The sequence below is a fragment of the Cetorhinus maximus genome, chromosome 16, assembly GCF_964194155.1.
Source record: "Cetorhinus maximus chromosome 16, sCetMax3.hap1.1, whole genome shotgun sequence".
Classification (NCBI taxonomy): Eukaryota; Metazoa; Chordata; class Chondrichthyes; order Lamniformes; family Cetorhinidae; genus Cetorhinus; species Cetorhinus maximus.
This window is the reverse complement of record NC_135894.1, coordinates 83,237,443-83,265,432: the sequence shown is the minus strand read 5'-3', so window position 1 is coordinate 83,265,432 and position 27,990 is coordinate 83,237,443. Positions and strand designations below refer to the sequence as shown.

General features: G+C 44.3%; 1 protein-coding gene across 2 annotated transcripts in view; it reads left to right on the top strand.

Moving 5' to 3' along the window:
- The window catches only part of LOC144691987 (chloride intracellular channel protein 4), a 74,651-nt gene extending 48,815 nt beyond the window's left edge, over positions 1-25,836 (top strand). Inside the window, exons 1-6 of one of the 2 annotated variants that reach the window (XM_078560553.1) lie at positions 9,971-10,252; positions 12,727-12,836; positions 19,202-19,327; positions 20,660-20,766; positions 23,047-23,228; positions 25,507-25,836. In XM_078560553.1, coding sequence (XP_078416679.1) covers positions 10,190-10,252; positions 12,727-12,836; positions 19,202-19,327; positions 20,660-20,766; positions 23,047-23,228; positions 25,507-25,668 — 750 coding nt within the window. In that variant the 5' untranslated portion in view covers positions 9,971-10,189 and the 3' untranslated portion in view covers positions 25,669-25,836. Of the gene's footprint in view, positions 1-9,970; positions 10,253-12,726; positions 12,837-19,201; positions 19,328-20,659; positions 20,767-23,046; positions 23,229-25,506 lie in introns of those variants that run through there. The other variant, XM_078560552.1, reaches the window with a different exon arrangement.
- The last annotated feature ends 2,154 nt before the right edge of the window (positions 25,837-27,990 follow it).

The window sequence follows — 27,990 nt, the reverse complement described above, 5'->3', positions numbered from 1 at the left end:
CAAGCTTACAAAATGAGCACAGGGCGATCTAATTTCCATGTGGTAGAGGCACATGTTTTGCATGTTCCTTGATGAGAAATCAAGATTGCGCCACAAGCATTTGATGAAACCTTCTTGAGATGCTTTCGTGAGGCAGTTAAATCAAAGCCGTGAACAACTTTGTAACTGTCCCATCTCGTCCTGGTATGTTCACGCCACGTGGCAGTGTGAAATATTGTTCCCAGTGAATCAGTCAGAGGGCATAAAAATGGGAATTCGGATTCTATTGAATTGAATACTGAGCTCAGAACTGAGCCTCCCAGTCTCCACTGCCTGGTGTGTGGTTGCAAGTACTGTTGCGTGTGTGATATAGTAAATAAGCCAATGAAAGCTTGACATCAACATTTCAAGAACCTGATTTTTGATTTAGAGGAATAGGTGCAATATCTAAGGCGGGTACCTCTATAAATTGGAAGGCTATCGCTATATTTTCAGGTAAGTTGCAAATCACTAATGAGGTGAGATCAGTGCAGAAGCCAGACACCTCCACTTCTGCTAGCATTGAGCTGAAGCAAATTTTAACAATACAGGATTTGACACTGGATAGGCAGTTGAAAAGTAAAGTTCAAATTAAAAAAAGTTTTTGATTTTTGCAGTTTTGTTTAAGGGGTTAATTTTTCGATGTGCTTCATTGAGAGATGGTGTCTGAGCTAACATTTGTTTAAAATGGTGGAAGTCAAATTGCATGTGGTTTTATAGGGCATTTGCATTATGTACTTTCGCTGAATGGTCCTGCTCATTGGGAGTACCGCATCAAAAAAAAAATCGCCTCTTAGTACAAGCAAGAAATAATATCTCAGCAGCGTTTTTAATCTGTGCCAAAGAGAGAACAATCATTACAAAGTGCAGGGATTCTGAGGCGGCAGTGCCCAATTTGTCACCCTAGTTTAATAAGATTTTGATGGACTCATTGTCTGCTCCTCTTTTAGTCCTACCATGGTAACGTCTGTCTTCGTCTCTATTCATGACCCGTGTGATGGAAAGTTACACAGTGGAACTGCATGACGATTGGCAGCTCCTGCTCGTGAAATTTGCTGTCGTCAAGGCGATGGTGGATAAACAGGAAATGTCAGAATTATCTGGTCATGTATTTTAGGATCGTAACTGTGATATGCTGCATCATTGTAGGAATCGCCAACCCGGTACCAGTGCAGCAGTTCCTTTTGATGCGAACGAAGACCGCTCTTGACCCAACCATGTGTAGTTTAGATGACACTAAGCAAACGCGCAGAGTAAGAAAAGTGGCTGCTTCACCAACAGAATGACAGAACAGCGGGCAGGGGCGGGGGCGGGGGCGAGGGGATGTGGGGGGGAGGTGGTGAGAGGAAAGCAAAGTTTAGGGATGTCTGAATTTTAGAATTCCAATTCCTTTTATTAAACGGCAGACTGCAAACCACAGTTTAATTAGCAGATCATTCAAACCCAGGCTGACATTCATTTCCCCCTCCCCTGCCCAGTTCAGTCCAGTTGCAGCAACCCTCTCAGCACCCAGGCTGAGGTCAGCTAACTCTGCACTGACTGAACATCAAGCCTGCGGCTTTCCTTGTTCTGTAGGGGTCGGTTATGACCTGGGCCACTCGAGGATTGACACATCTAATCGTCTAACAATCATAAAAAATCTCAAGTTGAGCTGGTCCATCAAATCTGCCCCACACTTTTGATACTTGGAGCATAACCCACCACCACTCACCTCCCAAGGCCAACCCTCCCCAGCCATGTAATCTCCTGTAGGAGACAAGAAAATCCCAGGACCAATAAGGGGGAAAAAAAACCTGGAAACTTCCTTTCTGACCCCCTCAGCGATCGACTAGTGACAATAGGTTTACACTCAGACTCTTCAAAATTGCTAAAAATGCAAAGTGATGCTTTAGTTTTGCTTTGCCTCGCAAATGCATTTCTTCATTTGTGCCACATTCTTCTCTTGGCACAGAGGACAAGCTGCTCTGAAATCTCCACCAGCGTTGTTCCACATTTAGTGCCACAGGATGAATAAGAATGTCGTGCAGCAATACCCGAGTAAAAGGAGACAATTTTGTACTTGCATTTGTGGATTTATGTCGTAGAAATTAAAGCATAAACAGATTAATCTGTTCTTTTGGGGCTTCCCTCAAAGCCAGCAATTGACTTGTAACTTTAAACTTGATCAGAGTGTTACTCTGAAAGGAATGTGTCATGACAGTTCCCTCAGTGCCCTAGTTAGTAATATCCCTGCCCAGTGTTGTAGGAAGCAAGTCGGATCAGAAGCTCCCTCATTTCATCACTGCTCTGTGTTAAATTAGATGACTACAGTTGAGAATGTAGTTTGATGCCGTGACTGGTGTTAGAATTCCTGGGATCAGGAAGGGAAACATCAACCAGGAGTTCCCACTTCCCCAAGTGCTACCCTGTAAACACCTGCCAGAAAATGTGTGAGTATGGATTGGGTTCAAACAAGATTAAATCATCGGTATTGATTTCCATGGTCGAATGCCCTGTATCACTATGTACACTCTGATGAATGATTGCTAAGCTACTGAAGAACCCATGAATTGATACTTCAGTGAGGGTTGTACCTTCAGGAGAGAAGGGAATACCCAAAATTAGCTAAGATATCAATTGAGAAGGAATCCTGTTAGCTTATTAATCTGTAAAATATTCTGCCACAGCATCAGTTTCAATATTCTCTTCATACTGGACTGAATTGTACGCACATGTTGGTGATCAGGTTAATGTTTTTGACCATGCCATCTCACATGACCTTGCTAGTTTCATTATCAATCACAGATAAACTCGTTTCTAACCACATCCTTGAAACACTGTCCACCTACAAACCCCTTCCACATCCTGACCCTACCTCCTGTATAACTGCCCCTGGAAAAACTATCCCCCCAATTTACCTACAACTGCACTTTCAAAATACCAACTGTCATGTCTTTGGCCTTCCCTACATCATAACATTTCTGCAACCTTTTTGCTCAACCACTGCCTCACCTCCTCCTTTGGTGCCTGAGCCTCAGTAAAATGATGACCTTTGCTTACCCTGGTCATTTCCCCCAGTACAGCCTTCACCTCTGTTCCCTTGTGTCCAGGGGATGCAGAATTGAAAGGGTTTAGCAATCCACTGCCCGGTCAAACTGGATCACTATTGGTCCTACTCTCATCCGCTAAAGCTGCTCACTATTCCAGAATCTTCCTGGAATGCGAAGACAAACCCCAGCTTCTTTTTACTGCAAACCGTCTTCTTAAACGGCCCTTCCCTTTCTCCTCCACCTTCAGCTCCTACAATTGCAAGGAGCTCATGGACTTCTTTGTCACTAAGATAGAGACCATTTGATTAGCTCCTGCTGCATCCCTCCCTTCCACTAGCCCATTGGGCCAAACTTCCTCTAAGGTTCCCCCAGCCCTTGCCTCGAAATCGCATCTTTCTTTAGTCTCTCTCTTATCTCTTTCCCCGAGCTCACATTATACATGAGACTCATCTCCCAATTCCCATTAAACTGTCGATCATCCAACTTCTCCTCCTGGACCCTATATTAGCTGATGTTATTAAGTTCTCTTTCTTCAGGTGTTGTCCCACTCTCCTTTATATCTGCCATCATCACCCATTTTTCAAAACTCTAATCTTTCACCCCACCATCCTTGCAAACTACCGTCCCATCTCTGACCTCCCTTCCCTGTCCAAAATTTTTGAGTCCGTTCCCATCTTTCCCTGAATTCCTTGTTTGAATCCCTCCAAACAGGTTTCTGCCCCTGCCACAGTACCAAAATGACTCTTAGCAAAGTCACAAATGACATTCTATTTGACTGTGACAAAGGTAAACTTTCCCTCCTCACCCTTCTCAACCTGTCTGCAGCCTTTGACACAGTGGCCCACACCATCCTTCACTAACGCCTCTCTATTGTCCAGATGAAACTAATCATATCCAGAATATCACTTGCAATAGCTTTTCTTTCCGCCCCCATATTACTACCACTGGTGTCCTCCAAGGACCCATCCTTCTCTTCCTTCTATTTTTCATCTACATGCTGGCCCTTGGCAACATCCTAAGAAAGCACAGTGTTAGGTTTTCATATGTACGCTGACCACACCCAGCTTTACCTTACAATCAGCTCTCTTGACTCCTCCACTGTTGCTAAATTATCAGACCACTTATCTGACATATCCAGTAATGGATGAGCAGAAATTTCCTCCAATTAAATACTGGGAAGATGCCATTCCCTAGCTACTGACTTCATCCCACTCCCTGGCAACCATCTGGGCGGAATCTTCCAGTTGCTCAGCAGTGAGAAGCTTGGCGGGCAGGAGAACTTTAATTTGCCGGGAGGTCAAAAGTCAGTTTCCCGACGATGGGATGAACTTTAGGAATTGAATTCTCGGGACCTTAAAGGCAGGTCAAGCTTCCAGATGAACAAGGAAGCTGTTTGAATGCATTCGCATGCCATACGTGCTCATTAAAAGGCCAGCTCGCTGGAATTAAGTTGCCCCTCCAAATTAAGTTCCCTGCCAATGCAAAATTAGAACATCACATTCATGACTGCACATAATTGGCATGCACCCGATGAGGTAGACTTCTTCTATGGTTAATGGTTAGTTGCGGCTGCATTGTCCTCTTTGGGGAGCATCTGTAAATGCCAGCCTATGCTAGAGACTGGGTGGTGGCAATGCAAGTTGCATGGAGGATGGCCAAGGAAGGGAGGAAAGATAGAGCAGTGGCCAGGCAAAAGTGGAAGGGTAGTGCAGCCTGTCTGGGCACCCTTTAAATATAGCACCCGGACCTTCGACCCCATGAGGTAATGGCGGGAGTGGTGACTTCCTGCCTGCCCCACTGTGAGAATCGGCGAGCTCCTCACCGATGCATATGTAATGAGCTGAACAGCGCAAGGTTGCACATGGTCAGCCATCCCACCCCACAACAGAAATCACTCTCAATTATGTGCTCGTCACCGAACTCAGACTCCAGAACTGAAGATTCCGGCCTCTGAGACTAAACCTTCCGGTTTTCAACCTTGGTGTCGTATTTGACCCCGAGATGAGTTTTCAAATATTAACTCCGTCATTAAGGCTGCCTATTTCCACCTCTGTAACATTGTCCGACTTCACCCCTGACTCAGCTCTTCTGCTGGCAAAACCTTCATTCATGTTGTTTTCACCACCAGACTTGACATTTCCAACACATTCCTGGCTGACCTCCCACATTCTAGCTTTTGAGGTCATCCAAAACTCTGCTGCCTGTGTCTTAACTTGCAGCGAGTCTCATTTTCCTGTTACTCTTGTGCTCTCTGAGCTACACCGGCTGTCGGTCAAGCAACGTATTAATTTAAAAATGTTTATTTACCCTTGTTTCCAAATCCCACCGTGACCTTGCCCCCTCCCTATATCTGAAATCTCCTCCAGTCCCACATCGCTCCGAGATATCTGCCCTCCTTTAATTCTGGCCTCCTGTTCATTGCCAATTTTAATCACAATTGGTGGCTGTGCCTTCAGTTGTCTAGGCCCCTAAGCTGTGGAATACCCCCCTACACATCTTTACCTCACTTTCCTCTTTCAAGACACTCCTTAAAACCTACCTCTTTGTTCAAGCTTTTGGTCGTCTGTCCTATTATCTGCTTATGTGGCTCAGTGTCATATTTTGTTTTATAATGCTCCCGCGAAGCGCTTGGCACATTTAATTATGTTAAAGACGTTATATAATTATAAGTTGTTTTCTGAAAAAGAACTGCGAACAACAGTTGAATGTGCAAGAGTAGCATTATTCAAAGTAGCATTATTCCATTAGCTAGTTATGTCGGCAGGACGGTTCTTAACTGCTGAATACGAGGTGAACAAAAGAGTTGTTCTTGAAGTTATTAACATTGGTTGTGAGGCCTGAAGTTACGAATAATGGTGGCTCTGTTTTCATGTGTGTGGGAAGAGGGCTTGATGTAAATTTAGCACTTTAGCACATGAAGCACTTTAATGTAGACAAGTTGTATTGCTAATAATTCATCTGCTATTCCAAAGAGACATCTTTCACATTTATGGAAGGCATGCATGGATGTATTCAAACTAATATTCTTGAATCTTTTTTTATTCCTCATACATTTTTGCAAATCATTTAGCAATGGTGTATGTTCTTTGAGCTGCACTGTTTGACCTTGTTGAATTCTTAATGTGTTTGTGTAGTGCTTGGAAGGCCTGGCCAACCAATTGCATTTTTCACTCTATTCCACTCAGCATGTTTTTTTATATAGATTGACTGAATGGGGAACGGATTCTGTTTTAATTTAAGGTATGAGTGCAAGTTAAATGTTTAATAGAGTGTATTCAAATCTTTTTGGAAAAAGAACACTCAAACAAGGTGGCATATCTTAAAGCAGATTATCAGAAAGAATTCCGACTAACTCGGGTCCCAAGTTTCAAGTTATTGACTTTTGTCCTGTCTCATATTTTAATGTTGTTACTGGACAGCATTCATAAACTGACTTCTTTACTTACCAATTTTCTCCATCCTTCTTCCCCCCCACCCCGCCCCCCCCAAAGGCATTCACTGCTTTCTTGTAGGGTCAATTCTATGGTTCAGTGGTTGCCCTTCAGTCTCTTGCCCCTTACCCATCTGGGCATTAGTCATATCCTGTATGAGCCTAAACAGTGGATGTCCAATGAGCAACTCCATAATGGGCGACATAAAAGCTAAACCCAATCCTAGCCTCACCAGAATTTCACCTTCGTGTTTTCCTCCAGTGTTTATTCGGTCACAGTCAGTGGTGCCAAGAACATTAATATGGTCTCCTCCCCACCTTGTTCTTCCGCCACATTAGCTGAGATCAACCGACTCCACACAGACTGGTTGTTAAGTGGGACCTTTGTCCTCTGTGTGGCATTCTATACTCACTAAATTAAACTTGCTACATCACTGAGGGAGACAGAATTCAGCTCTTTGATGTAGAACTGCACAAATTTTCTTCAGAAAACAATGTATTTCAGCATTAATTTTGCTCTACTTTTGAGAATTTGGTATAAGGTTATGTCTGGCTTATTGAATCACCCCTCCAGATCAGTAGATCTTAGTAGGGGAGGCAATGGTTAATGTTAGACCATCCCATGCGGCACCCCTCTCTCCCGTCACTGAAGCCCCACTCAGGGCTCCAACTAAAAATACAGATTGGGCCCTGATATTTAAAGAAGGACCCATTCTCTTCCTGTGAGTACCCCTCCGAACAGGTTAACATCAGTACATGGTGGGAAGGCTGTAGGATCAGAGGGAGTGTATTGCAAACCTCAATTTAACTGCCCACCCCTGCCCAGCTTTCGTTGATGGGTTGGCAGTGTTAAAATCTGAATCTATTGGCTAAAAATTTGTGTGCCCTGATTTTTGGGTGCGAGGGTCATGATTAATGACCTGTGCCTGTTCCCAACTGAGATGGACAGCATGCAAATTTGGCGCATCCACCTCACATGTATGATTGTAGTGTGCGGCCAACTGGTCCCGCGCTGTTGGTTTTCTTCCTGCGCTGCTGGTTGTCTCTGCGCTTAGCAGGAGGCCAAACAACGTAGTACACATGCCATGCGGTGTAACCAGCCTGGTCTCCTTAAAGGCAGCTGTTCCCCTTAAATGGAATCTATGCTGAATAATATGGCTGGAATTTATGTGATGGAAAAGTGAACAGTAGGACAGAGAGTGGGGTCCAGGGAGGCGGATCTGGAGTTGAAAGCATTAGTGGTGGAGATTGACAGGAGGAGAAATGCCATAGTTTCACGGTGGAGCCAGACACTCAAGGACCACCCTCGTTGAGAGATCAATTCATGGGCCGGGATTTTCCGGCCCCGTCATGGCGGGACCCAGTGCGGGAAATTTGGCGGTCCAGCCAAAAGCCCATTGATTTCCGGCAGGACCGGACAATCCCGGCCGTGGGTGGGGCTGGAAAATCCCACCCAAGGTATCTGGACCCAAGGTAGCAGTGCCCCAAGAAATCTAATGACCTCACATGGGAGGTCAAGATCAGTGAATGCATCTTCATATAACATTTCCTACCCTCCACACCACCAACCTCTCACGGTGCAACCTCCTCTATGTTGAGGAAACTAAACGCAGATTGGGTGACTGCTTTGTGGAACACCTTTGCTCAGTCCGCAGGCATGACCTAGACCTCCCTGTTGCTTGCCATTTCAATTCACCATCTTGCTCTCATGCCCACATGTCCATCCTTGGCCTGCTGCAATGTTCCAGTAAAGCCCAATGCAAACTGGAGGAACAGCACCTCATCTTCCAATTAGGCACTTGACAGCCTTCCGGACTTAACATTGAGTTCAACAACTTCAGACCATGCACTCTGTCCTCCATTTTGATCTTTTGTTGAAAAAGGTTTTTCCCAACCCCCTCCCGCCACAGGGCCATCTGTAACTTGCTCCTATGTTTTACTTTCACAGAGCGCTGACCCTTGACCTGCTATTAACACATTCTGCTCTCTGCCTTTATGCCACTTTTGGCACCTTCTTTAGTCTTTAACATTACCATTAACACTCCTTTGTCTTGTGTCCATGACATCTTTGTCAAATCTCCCCTGAGCTCCCACCTATCCCTGACCTCCTATTTTGCTCCACCTGCTTCACCCCCTGCCTTCAACAGTATAAAATCCATCACATTTCTAGCTGTCTTCAGCTCTGGAGTAGAGAGTTGGGACTTGAAACATTAACTCTTTCTCTCTCCATAGATGCTGCCAGACCTGCTGAGTTTTTCCAGCATTTTCCTTTTTTATCTCTCACGATGCTCAATGCACTACACCCCCATCACTTACCCAGCAGTACTCCCTGGTAGACAGGACATGCCTTATATCCAGATACTTGCCCTCACCCTCAGCTCCCCACACTACCAGGCTCACACACACCTCTCAATGCCTCCACACATCTCCAGCTATTCAGTTGTGGCAGGCACATCATCCAAACACATTGCTACACAATCACTAACATTCTGCCTTCTCTCACAAAATAAGGTGGCACGCAACAGAAGGAAGCAGAGCAGAACTGGTGGGAGACAAGGATTCCTGCATCTTGTGAGTCTTATGAAGGAAATAGCTTTCAGCATTATGGCGCCAGCTGTGATCCCTGGAGTCACATCAGCCGGTTGGCTGTATGCCATCAGAATAGTGTTGTTTCAAAGCCTTCTAGCGTGCAGAGAGAACACCCCTGCGTTCACCCTTCCCCTCATTGAACCCTCTGCAGGCCACCTGGGAAGTGTCTGGTGGCACATTGCACTCCAGAGAAATGGCGCTAGGCCTCAGCGGCACTATGGGAAGGAATTTTGTGCCCGATGCATTTGTTTTAACCATTGGCAATATTGTTGGAACTGGAAGGAGGAACAGAGTTACGGAACATGACAGCATAAAGGCCTTAATATAAATTCTAACCAAGCTGTGTGCTTAAGTTCCAATTTCTGAGGCATATTGAATTTTTTTTTTTTGCTCTCCAGAATATATCTTTATATGTGGACCGAGCAGCCGCGCTTTCTTTATGGACTATCACCTTATATCTATTGACACTAGCGCACACTTGGACATATCAGCAGTGCTTTGAATTTCAGAGGAATTTGCAGTATCCTGCATGCATGACATGGTACTTGTCTTATTTTCTATACCCTACATTTTGTGTCAGCAAAAGGAGACGGACTTGTGTAGGTCAGTATTAAAAGTGTCTTACGGGGTGTCACAATATTTTCACATGCATCCGGTTTTGGAATATTGGACTTACAATGTTAAACAACAACTTACATTGTTAATAGACCACACGCTTCTGCAGTGAGTTTATATAAAGTATTTAAACTCCTGCTGAGCATTATGAAACTTGTGGATGTAGACAGTTGTGAATTAAACCGTGTCAAGACCAAAAACTTGTTCTTGATGTCACCCTCCCACTTTTGCATTCAGCTTTAAGTTTGAATTTACACCTACTCACAGCAGCTTGGCATTTATTGGCAGTTTTTCCTCCATGTTACACCCAGTAAATGCTGCCAATGCTTTCAGCAAGTGTCTGCCTCAAAAGCATGAAAGCGCACGGCAAGTTCCATATTCTTCTGGGGGGCCGTGTGGGGAAGTTGAAAGACGTTTGAGTAATGGTGCTCAGTATTTGAGTTAAAGGGGCTGAGTTGTATTATTTTGCTGTACTCTTTGAGGAGCCTGACCTTTACTTGCCAGTATTATGGCTGCAACTATCTCAACACAAAGCGAACGCATGTATCCAGAGATTGAATTGTTTGTCAAGGTAAGGTTTTATTCATAAAAACAGACTAAAATTGTGATTTCTATACATTTCAATATCTTAAGCATCCTTGGCGACATCATTTTGGGTGCATTATATGTTGAACTCTATTTAATTGTGAACAGTGTTTGTCTTTCAGTGCACGCTAGTTACACTGCTCTTTGCTTTCAAATGAAATGGTTGCTTATGGAAATATTCCTCAAAGCTACATAACTTTCTGGAAAGGAAAAGGGTTGCTTAGTAGTTGGGCAAAAATTTAATATTGAAATACTGAAGTATTGGCTCTGGGCTGTTTACGTGTAGAAAATCTGTTCAATATCTAACCATATTCCTTTTTGAGTTGCAGTTATGTTAACCCTTTGTTGTAATTTGATTTTTCTTCTGAGATGAAACACTGGCTGTTTGAGTTTCAATTAGTTCTAAAGCAGTGCGAGTCCACATAGTGAAATTCCTGCATTTTGATGCTACTCACTGACAATAGTCCTTGCATTTTGAAAGAGCCCTACAGTTATGTAAAATTTATTAGAGCAGTCTACTCCCACTAGTAAGACTCTGGATGACGTTACTATAGAAGTCATGGCTCAGTTTCTAGCACTCTTGCCTCTGAGTCACAATTTCAAGCCCAACTTCAGGATTTGAGCACAAAATCAAGACTGATGCTTCAGTGTGGTACTGAGGGAGTGCTGCACTGTTGAAGGTGCCGTCTTTTGGATGAGACATTAAAATAAGGTTTCGTCTGCCGTCTCAGGTGGAATTAAAAGATCCCTTGACACTATTTTGTCCTGGTTCAATGTGTATTCCTTAAACGACATCACAAAAAATAGATAACTTGACCACTACCACATTGCTATTTGTGGGAGTTTTGCTGTGTGCAAGTTAACTGCATTTCCAAGGCTATAACAGTGGCTACACTTCAAAAAGTACTTCATCGGCTGATAAAGTGCTTTGAGACGTTTGATGGTCATGGAAGGTGTTATATAAACCCACGTCTTTCCTTAAGGTTCACCAATAAATTACACTTGTTTGCTAGTGATACATTAGTTTAAAAAAAACCTTGTCTCCCTTAGCTATGCAGTTCACTGCTTAGCCAAATTCTTTTAAAACTTTTTATCAGTCTACAATTACACGAAGTTTATTCAATTGCTTGGAAATGCTCTTGTAGAATGGCTTTAGTGGTGCTTTATGGGACTGTAATCATGCAATACATGGCACCGGCCTACATAAGGAGATATCGGACCCAATGACCAAACTTGGTCAAACAGGTAGGTTTTAAAGAGCGTTTTTTTTTCTTTATTCTTTCATGGGATGTGGGGGTCACTGGAAAAGCCAGCATTTGTTGCCCTTCCCTAATTGCCCTTGAATTGAGAGGCTTGCTCAGCCATTTTGAGAACAGTTATGAGTCAACCACATTGCTGCGAGTATGGAGTCACATGTAGGCCAGATCAAGGTAAGGATGGCAGATTTCCTTCCCTAAAGGTCTTTAGTGAACCAGATGGGTTTTTACGACAATTGACAGTGGGGGGGGTTTCATGGTCACCATTACTGAGACGCTTTTCAATTCCAGATTTTTAAATTGAATTTAAATTCAATGAGCCTTCAATGAGGTAAGAGAGGTAGAGAGGCAGAGAGATTTTGGAGGGAATTCCAGAGACTAGGGCTGAGGCATTTGAAGCCACATTCAACAATGGTGGGGTGAGGAAATTGGGAATGCAAAGAGGCAAATATTGGAGGCACACAGTGATCTTAGAGAGTTCTGGGGCCACAGGAAGCTATAGAAATGAAGAGGGGTAAGACAGCGGAGGGATTTAAATACATGGATAGAAATTTGAATGTAGGCCAACAAGAGCAGGAGCGGTAGGTGAACTGGACTTGGTGGCTCAAGTTAAGATATAGGAGGCAGAGCATTGACTTGCATTTATATAGTGATTTGTACTACCTCAAAATGTCCCAATGTGCTTTACAGCTGATGAAATGCTTTTGGAATGTAGTCACTGTTTTAATATAGGGAAAAGTGGCAGCTAGTTTGCTCACAGCAAGGTCCCACAAGCAGCAATGAGATAATGAAAAGACAATATGTTGTAGTGAGGTTGGTTGAAGGATAACGGTTGGCTAGGACATGAGCTGAAGTTTACAGAGGCTGAAAGGCAGAGACCGGCCAGGAGTCAAGGCTAATTTGAGACCGACCACGACTCGTTTGAGAAGTGACCCTTTTTTCTTCCATGATGTTTGTCGAATTCTGCTGCAGAATATTCAACCATTAAGAATTCATAGAAAGTTACCTTTATAATGGTGCATGAGTCCATTTTGGAAGAGATATGTCCTGCCCAAAAGGGTTCTGGGTAATAAGAAATCTCAACCACTGTTTATGGCTTTCTGTAAGATCTTGAATATATTGTAGTCATCATCCAACTAACAACTGTTCAGAAAAAGGCAAAATGATGGCCATTAATGACCTTTATTTATATTGTGTTGTGCAGGCTGGTGGTGACGGGGAAAGCATTGGAAACTGCCCATTTTCCCAGCGGCTGTTTATGATCCTTTGGCTAAAAGGCGTGATATTTAATGTCACAACAGTTGATCTAAAGAGGTAAACATTTTACAACCTGAGACTGATCGGCCTTATTTGCTAATGGTTGGGTATTAAATGCTAACAGATAGATCAGTTTAAAGTCCAAATTTGTTCTTGTGGAGATGCATTCAATTTCACCACCTCGCAAATGGTACACCTAAAATTGTGAGGCTGAGATAATCTCTGCTTAAAGACACCTTTTCACAGTGGGAGTGCAGCTGACCATATGGTCTTGCAGCATCAGTTGTACTCCATAGAGTAAATGAGCCCAAGTTCAAGGAACGTTGGTGTATGGCAAGTGTAACAAGATTGGGAAGCAATGAGGTGATTATTTCAAAGATTTCCACCACTGAGATTCAGTTTGTGTGGTGTCTGGGTATGTGGAAAACCAGTGGATAGAGATTGATTGTTATAGAATTGAAAAGTGGGGAAGTTATGCTAAAGTTATATCAACCCTGGTGAGACCACACTTAGGCCTGGATTTTATCATTGGCAGGCGGGCATGATCAGCGGGCCTCGGGAAACAGGCCCCTGCCCGCGATTGGCTCACGACAGAGATTTCACGTTGGCCGGCCAATTAAGGCCCGCCCAGCATGAAATGCAGCTTTCCAACGGTTGGGAAGGGCTGGGCGAGGGCGGGGGCCAGTCAGACGCCGGGCCCATTGGTGACCTCGCGGGCGGTTTAAAACAGCACCGGAAGCTCCTTGAAGGCTGCCAGGGAAGAACATTTCTCGAGACTTCTGCAGAAGCCATAGCCTCAGCAATGGATTGAGACGGCAGGCGGGAGGGCAGGGCAGGCCTGGTGGCCACTGGAAGCCCCTCGCCCCCCGGTTTTCGGACAAGTGTCTCGCGGTGCTGCTGGAGAAGGTGGCTGCCAAGAGGGTCACCCTCATCCCCAGAGGTGGCAGGAGGAGGCCACCATGTCAGACCAAAAAACCTTGCGAGGAGGTGGCAGCCATGATGTGTGGTGCATATGGGTGCGGTGTCACCAAAGATTCAATGACGTGCTGCGCTCAGGAAGGGTGAGTACCGCGTTGGTATGGATCAGTGTGGAGAAGTGTTAGGGGCTGGCCATTCCCCCCGTGGAGCTCAGGGGTGTTAGAGCCTGAGTGCCAACTGTCAATGACGCTAGAGCTGGCCAAGGGGGTGAGGCCTGGATGCTTGGACTGAGTGCCTTGTGGCTGGGATGCGCCCTGCAAGGTGTTCCTCAGCTGGGTTTGGCCAGGCTGCAATGGCGCTGCAGGTAGAGAGTGGACTAATAAATGCTCCTCTGTCCTTTCAGGAGAAGATGAGCCATAACAACATTGAGAGGTCACAAACAGGCAGAGGCCCCCCAAACCTCCAAAACCTGACGAGATTTGAGCAGGTCGCCAAGCACCTCGGTCAGCCGGTCGCGGAGAGGCTGGGGTGTCAGACGAAGGTAAGAGCGCAGTGCACAGAGGTGAGAGTTTTGGGTGGTGCAAACATTGTTGTGTAGTCTCTTCTTTGATATGAGCCTCAGAACTGGAGGCCCCATTGCTCATTGAAAGACGATGGCACCATGATGCAGATTTCCACTGTGTCACCAGGGTGCCTGGCATGCACAGTGACAGTGTGATGAATTAAACTAATGATATGTTGTTCTCCCTTAGATTCACCAGCAGACACCCAATCGCAGGACCCCGAAGAGCCACTTCTGATGCCAGAAGCTCGCCAGGCTCCAGATGCACCTGCGTCATACCTGCTCTCTGAACCAGGCACCAGCGCAGATACCAGCACCTCGGTGGGAGTTACATCTTTGGCTAGAAAGGTGCACAGCAGTGAGGGCACATCACACTTGCTTGAGGTGCAGGTGGAGGCAGAGAGTGCCCAGGGCACTGGCAGTCAGAGGACTACTGGAGACCAGGACGATGCAGAGTCAAAGGCAGATGATGAGCCTCTGGAGTCGTCCATTAGTCGGCAGATGCTGGGTGTGCGGGAGGATCTGGCGTAGATCCGTGAGGGTATGCGTGCCATGGTCTCTGTTGTGGAGGAGTCCATGCGGAGCATAAGCACTGTGTTGACCCTCATGCCCAAGCACACTGCCTCCTGCATTGAGAGAGTGGCCACTCTCATAGAGAGGCAGCTCCAGGAACAGAATGAGGGGTTCCTGGGGTTGCACTTGGACCTGCAAGTCCTCACACAGGCAATGGCCTTAGGTGGTCAGTGACAGCGTGGGAGATGGATGAGGCACCCAGTATCCCAGTTGGGTGCCCATCCATCAATGGCAAGCAGGGCGGTGCAGAGCGACCTCACATTGGCACACGAGCTGCTTGTTGTCTCTGCGGACTCCTCTCCGGGCGCTCTGGATGATGGCAGCAGCTCCTCTGCCCCTCTGCCAGTGACCATGGCATCTGATGAGGGTGCAGTGACTGGGGAGATGCCAGCTGTGGCACTGGCCACTCCCTCCCAGGCGGGGCCAGCACAGGCTCCACGGGCCAGAGGATGACCGCCAAGGTCAAGGCCAACAGGACAGCAGAGTCAGCCGGCTGTCTCCAATGCTGCTGCCAGTGAGGGGGGAGCACCAAGAAGTAGCACCGGTAAACATAAGTTTAAGGCACCATGAGCACAAGAGGGACTGGCCACGGGTGATCTTCTGTTTTGTAATGTTTTGTTTCTATTTACTGGTGTGAAAATGAACACCAGAGATGGTCATGTTCATTTTTTTTTGATTGTGAGAAGTACATAAATTTTGTTTTTGTCATAATGGCCTGAGTATGCTTCACCTTTTTCTTTCCTGGTGCAGGGTATGCCAGTGTGTAATGCTGAACGTGAACTTTATTGCACAGGCACTGAGTGGACTTTGGGTTCAAATGAAAGGGCCATTTCAGACATCCAAGATGGAGGCAGCAGCCCTGACATGAGGTGGAAGCAGATCTTTGGCAGCCTAGCTGAAGGAGTGTTAGGTCAAGATGCCGCTATCCTGCTGCCAGGGTTTATGGGCAGCGTTGCAGCTACCTCAGTATGTCCGAGGTGCAATGCCGAAGGAGGCTCCGCCTCTCAGTGGAGACAGTGACCTCCAACTGTCAGATGATTCGGCCTGAGATCACCTCCAACTGTGTGGGTGGATACCCCACCAGTGGCTCTGAAGGTCACAGTGGCCCTCAACTTCTATGCCTCTGGCTCTTTCCAGGGGTCAGTGAGGGGTCTTTGTGGAGTGTCCCAATCAGCTGTCCACAGTTGTGTCAAGCTGGTGAGAGAAGCTCTGTTCAGGTGGGTAATGACATTTATTCATTTCCACACTGGCAAGGCCAGCCAGGCTGAGCGAGCCAGAGGGTTTTCAGCGATTGCTGGGCTTCCCTGCATCCAGGGTGCAATCCACTGCACACACGTGGCCATCAAGGCACCAGTGGGTCAGCCGGGTGCCTTCGTTAACAGGAAGGGCTTCCACTCGATGTACGATCAGGTAGTTTGTAACCACAGGATGCAGGTTCTGCAAGTCTGTGCACGGTACCCTTGCAACTCCCATGACGCTTATATCCTGAGACACTCCCAGCTGCCAAGGCTTTTCAGTGCTCCAGCCCAACTTGATGGATGGCTGCTGGGTGACAAGGGCCATTCATTGAAAAGGTGGCCCATGATGCCTCTCTGCCACCCAAGAACAGAGGCTGAACAGCGTTATTATGGGAGTCATGCCTCTACAAGGGTGGTGTTAGAGAGGACCATAGGTCTTCTGGAGATGCACTTCCAATATCTGGACACTGATAGTGGTTGCATGCTGCACTCTCCACAATCTGACACTGGCAAGGGGGGACCCACTGGAGGAATGGGATCTTGTTGCAGCTCCACAATCCACAGAGGATGAATCCAGTAGTGAGTCAGAAGAGGAGCATGGTGAGGAAAACACTGAGGGCATGGAGGCAGACCTCTGAATCCTTCAGGGAGGGAGGGCCATCAGGTCACCCTTCAGCTTTCTTTTTTCAAGAGAAAAGAGGCCCAGCTTGTCAATCCTTTCCTGATATGTATACCCACACATTTCTGGTATCATCCTTGTAAATTGATGTGCCTGCCATCAATTAAGAGGCCACTTAAGGCCATTAAAAATCCACTTGATCCATATTTTACGTTGCCCGTGTGATTTTGCGAGACCTAAAGATGGCGCACAAGATGATGTCGGGATGCTCGCCCAACGTCTTCTCGCGCTATTGTACGCCCGATCAGGTCAGGCACGTGCCCACCCACGAGGAGCAAAATTCTGCCCTTAGAGTACTGATTGCAGTCCTGGTCACCATATTATAGAAAGGATATAGAGGCACTGGAGAGCGTGCAGAGAATATTTACAAGGATGATACCAGAAATGTGTGGGTATACATATCAGGAAAGGATTGACAAGCTGGGCCTCTTTTCTCTTGAAAAAAGAAAGCCGAAGGGTGACCTAATAGAGATATTTAAGATTATGAAAGGTTTTGATAGAGTGGATAGAAAGAGATGGCTTCCTCTTAGAACCATAGAACCATAGAAAAGTTACAGCACAGAAGGAGGCCATTCGGCCTATCTTGTCCATGCTAGCCGAAGGACACCCAGGTGCCCTTTCTAATCCCACCTTCCTGTACCCGGCCCTTAGCCCTGCAGTTTACAGTACTTAAGGGCTCGGGGGTCGCGTAACTATTTCTTGTGGAGAAGAGCATAACATTAGGCCATCAATATAAGACAGTCACCAGGAAACCCAATAGGGAATTCAAAAAAATCTTCTTCACCCAAAGACTGGTGAGAATGTGAAACTTCTTACCCCAGGGAGTCATTGAAGCAAATAGTGTAGATGCATTGAAGGGGAAACCAGACAAATATTTGAAGAAAAAGGGGATAGAGCATAAGATAGTAGATTCAGATGAGAAGATAGGGGAGGAGTCTTGAATAAAGCAAAAACACCAGCATGGACTGGTTGGGCTGAATGGCCTGTTTCTGTGCCGTATATTCAATGTAATCCTACGTAATCCTACTTTATATTCAGTCAGCAGCCCCATTATCAGTGTATCATGTGATTACCAGGATAGCAAAAGACGAACAAAATGGACCATGGTCTCTTTTTTGTTTAACAATTCCTGTGTTTGTAGTTGATACCATTGTATTTCCATGAATTGATAGACTTATGATTCTGCCTTTTGGTATGAGATTGATCTCTGTACCCAGAGTCAGTCCTATGGTATGCTGTCCATTGTGTCGCTAGATTAAAATGGAACCCGGTTTGCCAAAAACGACCGTCTTCCAACACCTGATTGTAAAAACAGAGGAACAGCACACAACAGCACAATTCATAGTGCAAAATAAAAATGCAGTAAGATGCAGAACTAACTCCCCAGATGATGAAACTTGTATTGTCCAATGGTGGAATGGAACCTCGTAGACCAGAGAGGTCCCAGGTTTGACCTTGCTCTGCACTTTTAGTTGTTTTCAATTGCGGGGAGAGGGGAGTGTGATGGCGTTACAATTTCCCTTATTGTTTTCAGACAACCGCAGTTGCATTTTACTGGTTGTTTGCAAAATTGTTTACAGGAAATGTCTTACCTCCTCTTGTGTACAGAATGTTTTGCACTCTTTGCATTGTTCCTGCAGAAGCTTGAATAGTTTAAGTGCAGGCAAACCAGGCTTGTCAAGTCTCAGTCATTCTCGTTTTAAAATATAACCTCCGCCAATGTACAGTCTACATGAGGTCCTTTCAGTACCTTGAATTCTTGGATCATTTGAATTTATTTTTTGTGTAGGGATGGGTTTGAGTTCGGGCAAGACTGTACCTTACTCTGTAGAAAGAAGCACGGTGTGTTTAGAGAAATTCACAGTTTGCCTTACCTTTTTGATCTTGACTTCACTCCTAAAAGTTTCTGTTGCAAGTTAGAGCTTAAAGGCACTTGTCCTGAAAGCATGAGTTACCTAAGTGGAAATAAGTTGTTGCTGGCATGCTTTTGCAGTACCTCATTACATTGTAGCTTGCTTACAAAGGATAATAGTGACATCTAGTGACAGTAATTGGGTTTTTTAAAAAATGAAATTATTTTGTGACTGGAGTCTCGTTCGTTGTGCACTTGTCCTACAACCTATACCCCTCCCCCGAACTTCCCACTCATTCAACCCTGTCCTCTTGTGCCCCCTCCCCAAAACTCACCACTTTGACTAAGTTTCTGGTCACCTGTCCTAATTACTCCTCCTTTCACTTTTCATTGTGCCTCTGTGAAGGACTGTGGCTTATTTTTCTATGTAAAAGGTGCGTTGTGTTTTGCAAGTTGCCATTAAGCATGGAAGTTCTTTTTGTCAAGTTTCATTGACCCTAATGACATCAGTTCTAGCAGTAATTATTTGATATTGTGTGTAAGTATCAGGGTATAAAGCTACTTTGTCTGTGAAATCTTGCATCTACTGTGTCCCTACAGGAAGCCTGCCGACCTGCAAAATCTGGCCCCTGGCACCAATCCTCCATTTTTGACCTTCAATGGGGAAGTCAAAACAGATGTTAACAAGATAGAAGAGTTTCTAGAAGACAAATTGGTGCCACCAAGGTCTGTCTCTGTATGTTGTGCATGAAATCAATATAAGTGGTAGAACACTTAACAATATACAACTGAGTAATTCAAGAAAGGTCCCTCAGCCCAATTTGGTGGAGCATATTTATATATTAACAAAACCAAAATCCTCATTAAGAAAAGGATAAGGAGGCAGCATCTTGCAAGACCTTTTCCTCCACCCATCAACTCAAAACACTATACTCCTCAATTTGCTGGAAGTGCGAGCTCTGATATCAAAACAATGAAAGCAGCGAGGACTACCAATCTGTCTCCCCAGCCAATGAGATTTAAGGATTGAGAAATAGAACAATGGAGAATGAGGATGAATTAGAGTCAATTCTGATACAGGAAGCGAAATAAAGCAAGAAGAAGAAAGATTGTGTAAAAGAGAGAAATAAATAGAAAGGAAAGTAAGAGAAGAATTTAAAAATGTAAATTTGGAATTTTTAAAATCACAGAGAAGCGTTTATTACATACAGGGATAAAAGAAAAAAGACTTGCATTTATATAGTATCTTTATGACCATCGGACATTCCAAAGCACTTCACAGCCAATGAAGCACTTTTGAAGTGTAGTCACTGTTGTAATGTAGGAAATGTGACAACCAATTTGCGCACAGTAAACTCCCACAAACCACAAAATGATAATGACCAGCTAAGTCTCAACAGTTTAGATTATACCCCTTCTGGGTCAGAGAGATTCATTGACGTTGCATTAATAATTATCAATTTGTTGAAAAGGTACGTGTGCTGTTAAATATGCACTCTAATTTTCCACAGCAAGTTTCATTGTTATGCAAATCCAACCAGCTCTTTAAAATAAAGGAGCAGTAAAGGACAAGATGCTGCTTCTGCAAAGCAAACAGCAGAGCGGAGTAAATCATGGACATTCGCAACTCATGGCCTATCTCTTTATCCCCTTGAACTTGCTGGCTGAGTTGTGCATTAATAACATGGTGCATCGTAAACCCAGCATTATTGTTCCAGCAAGATTCAGTCCAATGAAATCCAAGCAGCTCCTCACTGCAGTACTGATCCACACATAGCGTCAAATTTCCAGCGTCAGTCTCTAGTTAGTCACACTTGCATTAGAGATGCGACCTTTGATTTCAAAGTCCCGAGTTAAGAGGAATTGGCAACGTTCTGGTTCCTAATTGCTGTCCAGTGACTGCACTGCTGGAAGCTTATATGATGACAATGAGTGAGTGGTTATGGATCTTGCGTCAAGTGTGCCAATATGGTGCAGTGTCCTACCAGTAAGTAAAAAAAGTATTGCCAAAAGGTATTTGTTCTGAGGAACATGTAATGACAACAGTGTGCTTTCCAGGTATCCAAAGCTTTCTGCCATACATCCCGAATCGAATTCAGCAGGAAATGATGTATTTGCCAAGTTCTCAGCATACATTAAGAATGTCAGGAAAGATGCAAATGAAAGTAAGTAAGATGACTACAGCCGTGGGAAATAATAAAACAAAGTACTGGAGATACACAGCCTGTGAGTCAGTACTTGTAAAGAGAAAAAATCAGGGGATGATGATTTGGCTGTGTGCTTCTTGGTGAGCTATTTTTGCTTTACATTTGACTACAACTGCTCACATACAGCCATTATTTCTTAAATGGAAACAGAAAGTGCTGGAAAAGCTCAGCAGGTCTGGCGCCATCTGTGGAGACAGAAACAGAGTTAACGTTTCAAGTCCTCCCTCTTTGGAACATTATTTCTCCAATTGATAAAGAAAACTGGTGAAGTGGATTGACCATATATATGTTCTTTGTGTTTAGGGTGAAAGATATCAGTGCTGGTGAATGGAGCTTTCTCCATATGGTAACCCAAACCCCTCCCACAGGTATTATAGAAACAGGGTAGACCACTCAACCTCAAGTCTGCTTTGTCATTCAATCATGGTTGATCTTACCTCAACCCCACTTACCTGCTTTAATTCCATACCCTTTCACAGCCTTCCCTAACAAACAGCTATCAATCTCTGTCTTGAAAGCCCCAATTGGCCTAGTATCCACAGCCTTTTCAGGGAGACACTTACTTCCAGGTCAGATGTGGCTTAGCTTAGATGTAGAAGCAAGCAGCCTGTGCTCCACCCCAACAATGTATCTTAATGTCAACCTTAGCAAAGCACAGCTACTGCATCTATTTTGTATTTTTCAGACCAGTGATCCTCCCTGATATTTTATTATAGTAGGAAAAGTGTGCAAATGGTGGTAACCACAAGGAAAAGGTGGGTAAAAGAATATCTGAATTTTCAATTTCCCCTGCTTATGATGTATGTCTCATTGATGTTATGTGTTAATTACATTGTTAGTGTGAGTTAATGTCAATTACATTGTTCAGATTAAGAGAAACAGGTGATGGGTATTAATTGTCTTTGAGAACATATAAATAGGGGATAGCTGAGGCACTGGGTGGAATGGAAAGAGAGTGGTGAGACTGAACAAGTCAATAAACTCTCTTGATAAAGAAAAGCTCTGTGTCTTGGTTTCAGCTTCACCAATTGGCTTGGATCCTATAAACACTATAATTTAGCATCTGGAAATGTACCTTCCACCTGGAGGTTGTACGTCACTTGATGATGAACAACATTGATGAGTGATATTGCTTTTACCCCAATTATACAGAGTAACACAGTATATGGCATCAGAGTGTCTCAGGGTTGAGATAATTATTGATAAGCTTTCCTCTAATATTATATGATATTGGAGTTTCGTTGAAGTTTAGAAGAATGAGAGGCGACCTTATTGAAACATATAAGCTTTTTAGGAGGCTTGACAGGGTAGATGCTGAGAGGTTGTTTCCCTTGTGGAAGAGTCTAGGACCAGAGGGCATACCCTCAGAGTAAGGGGTCACCCATTTAAAACAGAGATGAGGAGGAATTTCTTCTCCAGAGGGTAGTAAATCTGTGGAATTCTTTACTGCAGGGGGCTGCAGAAGCTGGGTCATTAAGTATATTCAAGGCTGAGATAGACAGAGTTTTAATCAGTAAGGGAATCAAGGGGTATGGGGAAAAGGCAGGAAGATGGAGTTAAGGATTATCAGATCAGCCATGATCTCATTGACTGGCGGAGCAGGCCCAATGGCCTACTTCTCCTCCTTTATATTAGGGTCTTATGGTCTTATATCTCTACCCTTCACTATGTTCTTGGGAAACTTAGTTGACTGTTCTACAAGAAATTTGTTTGTTTCTGTTTGACCCCACCAAATGGCTTAAGAGCATTTGGAGGTCTGCCATCAAGTGGCTAAAGGTGTATGACCACACTGTACAACATTTCTGTATGTTGTAGAAGTGTATTCCTAGCCCACGGAATGCAATGGCGTTTACTGTTCTGCTGACCTCCGAGTACAATCTTCCTCGATCACATAAAACAGATAGATTTCGGGTCAGTGGAGTTTTTAGCCCGTGTTTGGGGTAGGACTTTATTGGCTAGCATAGGAGAAGTATTGTGAAGAGGAGATGGGGGGAAGGGGGGAAACTAAGCAAAAAGAACCAGAAGAGAAGGAAAGATAGTGCAAGAACGAAGGTGGGTCAGATTACTTCAGAGAAGAGTAATGAAGAAAGGTGCAGAAGATTTGAAATTGGGAAGAAAGGAGTTCATTTACATCCATTTCCCAGAGCCAGGTGTTTTAGGTTTCTCACTTGGTGCTATTTCTTTCCTTGTTTCTCTTTATTTCTGATGCCTACAATCACCTTTCCCTCATTTATTCAGGTTTGGAAAAGGCCTTATTGAAAGCTCTGAAGAAATTAGATGATTATTTAAACACACCTTTACCTGAAGAAATCGATGCTAATAGCACAGAGGAAGACATTTGTTCTAACAGGAAATACCTCGATGGAGATTACTTGACCTTGGCAGATTGCAATCTCCTGCCAAAGCTTCACATTATCAAGGTTTGTTTTGATTTCTGTTAACACTGGATGAAGGTTGAGTTCATATTTAATTCTGATCATGGTAGTGTCCTGTATAAAAGCCCTGTAATTTTTTTAGAAATAAATTGAGCCTGAAATTATAGAATAGTACAGCACAAAAGGAGACCATCCAATTCACTGAGTCTGTGTCAGCTCTTTCAAAGAGCAGTCTGGCTAGGGTCTGGTTTGTCCCACTCTCCTGCTCTTTCCCTATTTCCCTGTGGGGAGTCCAGAACAAGGGGGCATAACCATAAAATTAGATCATGGCATTGCCTTTTCCCAGTTTCTCCATCTCCATCATATCTGTTCTGGTGATGCAACCTTCCACAACGGTGCTTCTGATATGTCTTCTTTTTTCCTCCACCCGGTATTCCCCCCACTGCGGTTGACAGAACTCTCAACCGTGTCTGACCCATTTCCCGCATTTCTGCCCTCACCCCTTCCCCTCCCTGCCGGAACCACGATGGAGCTCCCCTTGTCCTCACTTTCCAGCCCACCAGCCTCCGTAGTCAAAGGATCATTTCGCCATTTCCGCCTTCTCCAGCGTGGAACACATCTGCCCCTCCCTCCCCGATCAGCATTCCGAAGAGTTCCCTTTGCAACACTCCTCTATCACCCTTAACACCTCGTTCCCTTCCTACGGCACCTTCCCACACTGGGGAGAAGGTGTAACACCTGCCCTTTTACCTTCTCTCTCCTCACTGTCCAAGGCCCCAAGTGCACCTTCCAGGTGAAACAACAATTCACTTGTACTCCTCTTAATTTAGTATATTGAATTCGCTGCTCACAATGTGGTCTCCGCTACATTTGGGAGAACAAAATGCAGATTGGGTGACCACTTTGAGGAACACCTCCACTCAGTCCGCAAGCATAACCCTGAGTTTCTGGTTGCTTACTATTTTAATTCACCACCGTGCTCTCGTGCTCACCTTTCTGTTCCTGGCCCGCTGCAGTGTTCCAGTGAAGCTCAACGTGGGCTTAAGGAACAGCATCTCATCTTTCGATTACGCACTTGACAGCCTTCTGGGCTCAACATTGAGTTCAACAATTTCAGATCATGAACTCTGTCCTCCATTTTGATTTTTTTTTGCCATGTGCTGTTCTGAATCTTATTTTTCATGTTTTGGTTTCGGACAGAGCTGTTCATTATTCTGCCATTCACACTCACTCTGGACAAATGCTCTGTTTCTTTATTACCACCGTTGCCACTCATCTTGCCTTTTGTTTCATAACATCCTTGTCATTTAATCTCTCCTCCCCTCTACCCTATCCCATGGCATTGAATCCATCACACGTCAAACTAGGTTTACAAAGTGGGTAGTTGATAAAACTTACTCAGAACTGCTGTGTGTGGGTAGGTGAGATTTCAAATAAGCGTTTGCAGGGTTTTGGTGGTTGTGTCAAGCACACTGGATCAGACTTCCTGATTGCAGCCAAGCATTACAAAAAAAGTGTACTACAAGCTGAAAAAGGGGTAGCTATACCCTTTAATTCCAAAAGTAAACATTTTGATTGTGTTGTATGTAAAGCTAATTCTTGCACTGCCGGAAGAAAGCTACAACACCGCTGTGCTAAAGCTGGTGGTGGGGAAAGCAGAAAAGAGAAACACTTTTAGGCTGAAAATTCACAAGCCAAAACCTAGATAACTTTTACAATTGCGCCATGCCATGTAGACATCTCCCTTCACTGATGCTGCCAGACCAGCTGTGTATTTCCAGCACTTTCTGATTTTACTCCCCCGCCCCCACAAAGCTGTTGAAGCTGGGGGTCAATTGGAAATTTCAAAACTGAGATTGATGGATTTTTTTTTGCTAGTCAAGAGTATTAAGGGTTACAGAGTCAAGGAAGGTAGATGCAGTTAAGATACAGATCAGCCATGATCTAATTGAATAGTGGTAAAGGCTTAAGGGGCTGAATAGCCTGCTCCTGATTCTATTTAAAGCATCAACATACACCAGACAGACCTGCAGACTTTCTGAAATTGTTAAGTGTGGGGGAATTTTGTGCTGTGGGCTCAGATATATTGAGGAACTGCTTTAAGATGTATCTAAGCACATTTCAATTTGGACCTTTGCAGTCTGCTGAGAGTTATCCCAACAGCCTAGGTTGGAACTGAATTAAAAGGACAAATGTGCTTGATCCAATTCCTCGCACATCATTTACATTTTAACAGCACATTTGTTTTTGTTATGTTAAGCTGTCTTGCCTGTATATCAAGAATATCAATCAAGTACATGTTTTGTCTTTTTTCTTCATCTAGCTTGTAGCAATGAAATACCGAAATTTTGAAATCCCAGCGGAAATGACTGGAATTTGGAGATACCTGAACAATGCTTACGAAAGGGAGGAATTTGTAAACACGTGCCCTGCTAATCGTGAGATTCAGATTGCATATTTAGATGTTGCAAAGAGAATGAAATAAATCCATTTAGACAGCTCAGAATGCACATATGATGTCTTGCATGTTAGAGTGAGTGCAGTATTTTGCTAATAATGAATCAAAGTCCTTCAGTTTCCAAAATGTTTAACAATGTTGCACATTTTTCACTCTTTGTACTTGGAGCGTAATTAAAGATGATCATAATGCGATGATATTGGTTTATTTTAATGTATGGGTGATCATTTTATTGAAAAAGAGAGGCGTAATACTGGCAGAAACACAAACAGGTAATTCACTGCCCTATTCAAAAATGTGTTTGTCAAAACTTAGTAGCCTAGTATTATAGAGTTGATTTTCCAGGCAACTTTTCTTGGTGGACACACTTAACTTTGTTTATAAGGCAGCAGCAGCAACGATATGTGGGCTTCAAACTCTATAACTAAAGAAGAACTCTCCTCCTAGAGGTTCCCCACACTGCTAACCCATTGGTTTACACAGATCATGTGATCTTATAATAGGGTTATTCTTAAAGCTACAGTCCTACATTTCTTAAAACTATAATTATTACATTCCTCCTCCTTTAACTTTTCTGTACATTTTGTATTTACAAGGATATTTATCTCATGTTATTACAGTATTTACACAGGTCATGAAATTACAAGTTCAGTCTTTCAGGTGGTTTCCTGATCCGTGTGGAATGTCGTAGCTCCGCGACTTCCGATTCTTTTGCAGGAAATACATTCCCTGGAACCGTGTTAACATCAGATACCTCATTAGGCACAGGCAGTTCAGTGTCTTCCCCTCTGACAGAGAGATCGGGCATGTATGCCTTTGGTTGAGCAAGTTCAACAGGAACCATAGGTTCAACAGGTGGAGCATCATTTTGTTGGGGTATCTCCCTTCTTCTTAAATGACCCACATGCTTACGGGTGACCTGGCCCTCCACTTTCACGTGATATGACAGTGGTCCGGTCACAGAGCTTACTTTACCAGGTAACCACGTCAGTCCTTCACCGAAATTCCTTACATTTATTGCTTCTCTAACAGTAAATTGTCGCTCAAGACTATGCAAATCATGAGTTGCTTTTTGGTTCCCTTGACTTTTCTCCACCTTCCCCTCCAAATTGGGAAGTATTGAGCTCAGTCTTGTTCGGGGACCGTGCCTTGGTAAAAAGATAAAGGCATTTTCGGAACTCTTGGGGAAGCCAATGGTGTGAACTGGTGCTTCTGTCGCTGGATTGACTTGTGATTGACCAGTGTTCATGTATTGCAATTCTGGTACTTGCACGTGAACAAATGGCACAGTCATGGGTTGCCTCTGATCCCAAGTTCTAGAATAATTCACAAAATCAGGATGTTGAGCAAAAGGGACAAAAGTCTATTCAGGCTTATTAATGGATGTATTTACCTTGAGTTCAGGTCCAGCACATTTATCATAATGGCTTATCTGAGGCACTAAGTGCTGCTCAGATAAATGCTTTGTTATAGTAGAAACAGGAGACCATCCTTTTTTCAATTGACACTCCTCTAATTGCTTCCTGATTTCTCCCACTGATTTTTTTAAGTAACCTGATTTTCAGTAAAATTCTTCACCCTTTTTTTCACTGTTCTTGTATCGGTTCCTTCAGATGGCTTTACCTGTGGATGAATTCCTTTTGTGACCGGTGTGTTGTAACAGGGTCCTCCCTCTGTCCGTACAGCTGTTCCTGCAATTCTTTCAAATGTTTTTGTTGAATCCAAACACCTACTGATGAAGCATGCAACCTCCCTTGATCCCTCAAAGCTTCAGTATGTCTTGTCAAGGTTGTGGGTAGCATTGAGTGTTTCAAAGCTTCCCCCTTAAATTTCTGATGTTCCCAGCTGATCTCCTTGGGACTTTGATTGATCCAGCAACATCCTCATTTACCTTACTTGTGGCAGCCCTTGCTATAGCTCAACTTTACCTGGGGCAGAATTTTATGCTGATCGGGCGGGTGCGCGCCCCACCCGATCGGATGTGAAATCGCGCGGGATGACGTTGGGCGAGCGTCCCAACGTCATCCCACACACACACGCGATGTTTCGGTCAGCGGGCACCGCGGGTGTCGGAGCTGTGCCCGCCATCAATTAAGAGGCCAGTTAAGGCCATTAAAAAGGCCATTGATACTGTGCGATTTCGCGTTCGTCGCACGGGCAAAACGGGCAGGAGGGCAGCCGACAATTTGCAAAACCTCATCCAAGGGCAGGATAAGAAGGATCAGCAGCATTACCAGTGTGAGTAGTGAGGAGTTTGGGAGACAGTTTGTTGCTGGTTGCTTATTGATACTTGGCAGCTTCATCTCTGTCCAGGGCTTCACTCTTAGCATTTCCAGGCTTCATTTCTGG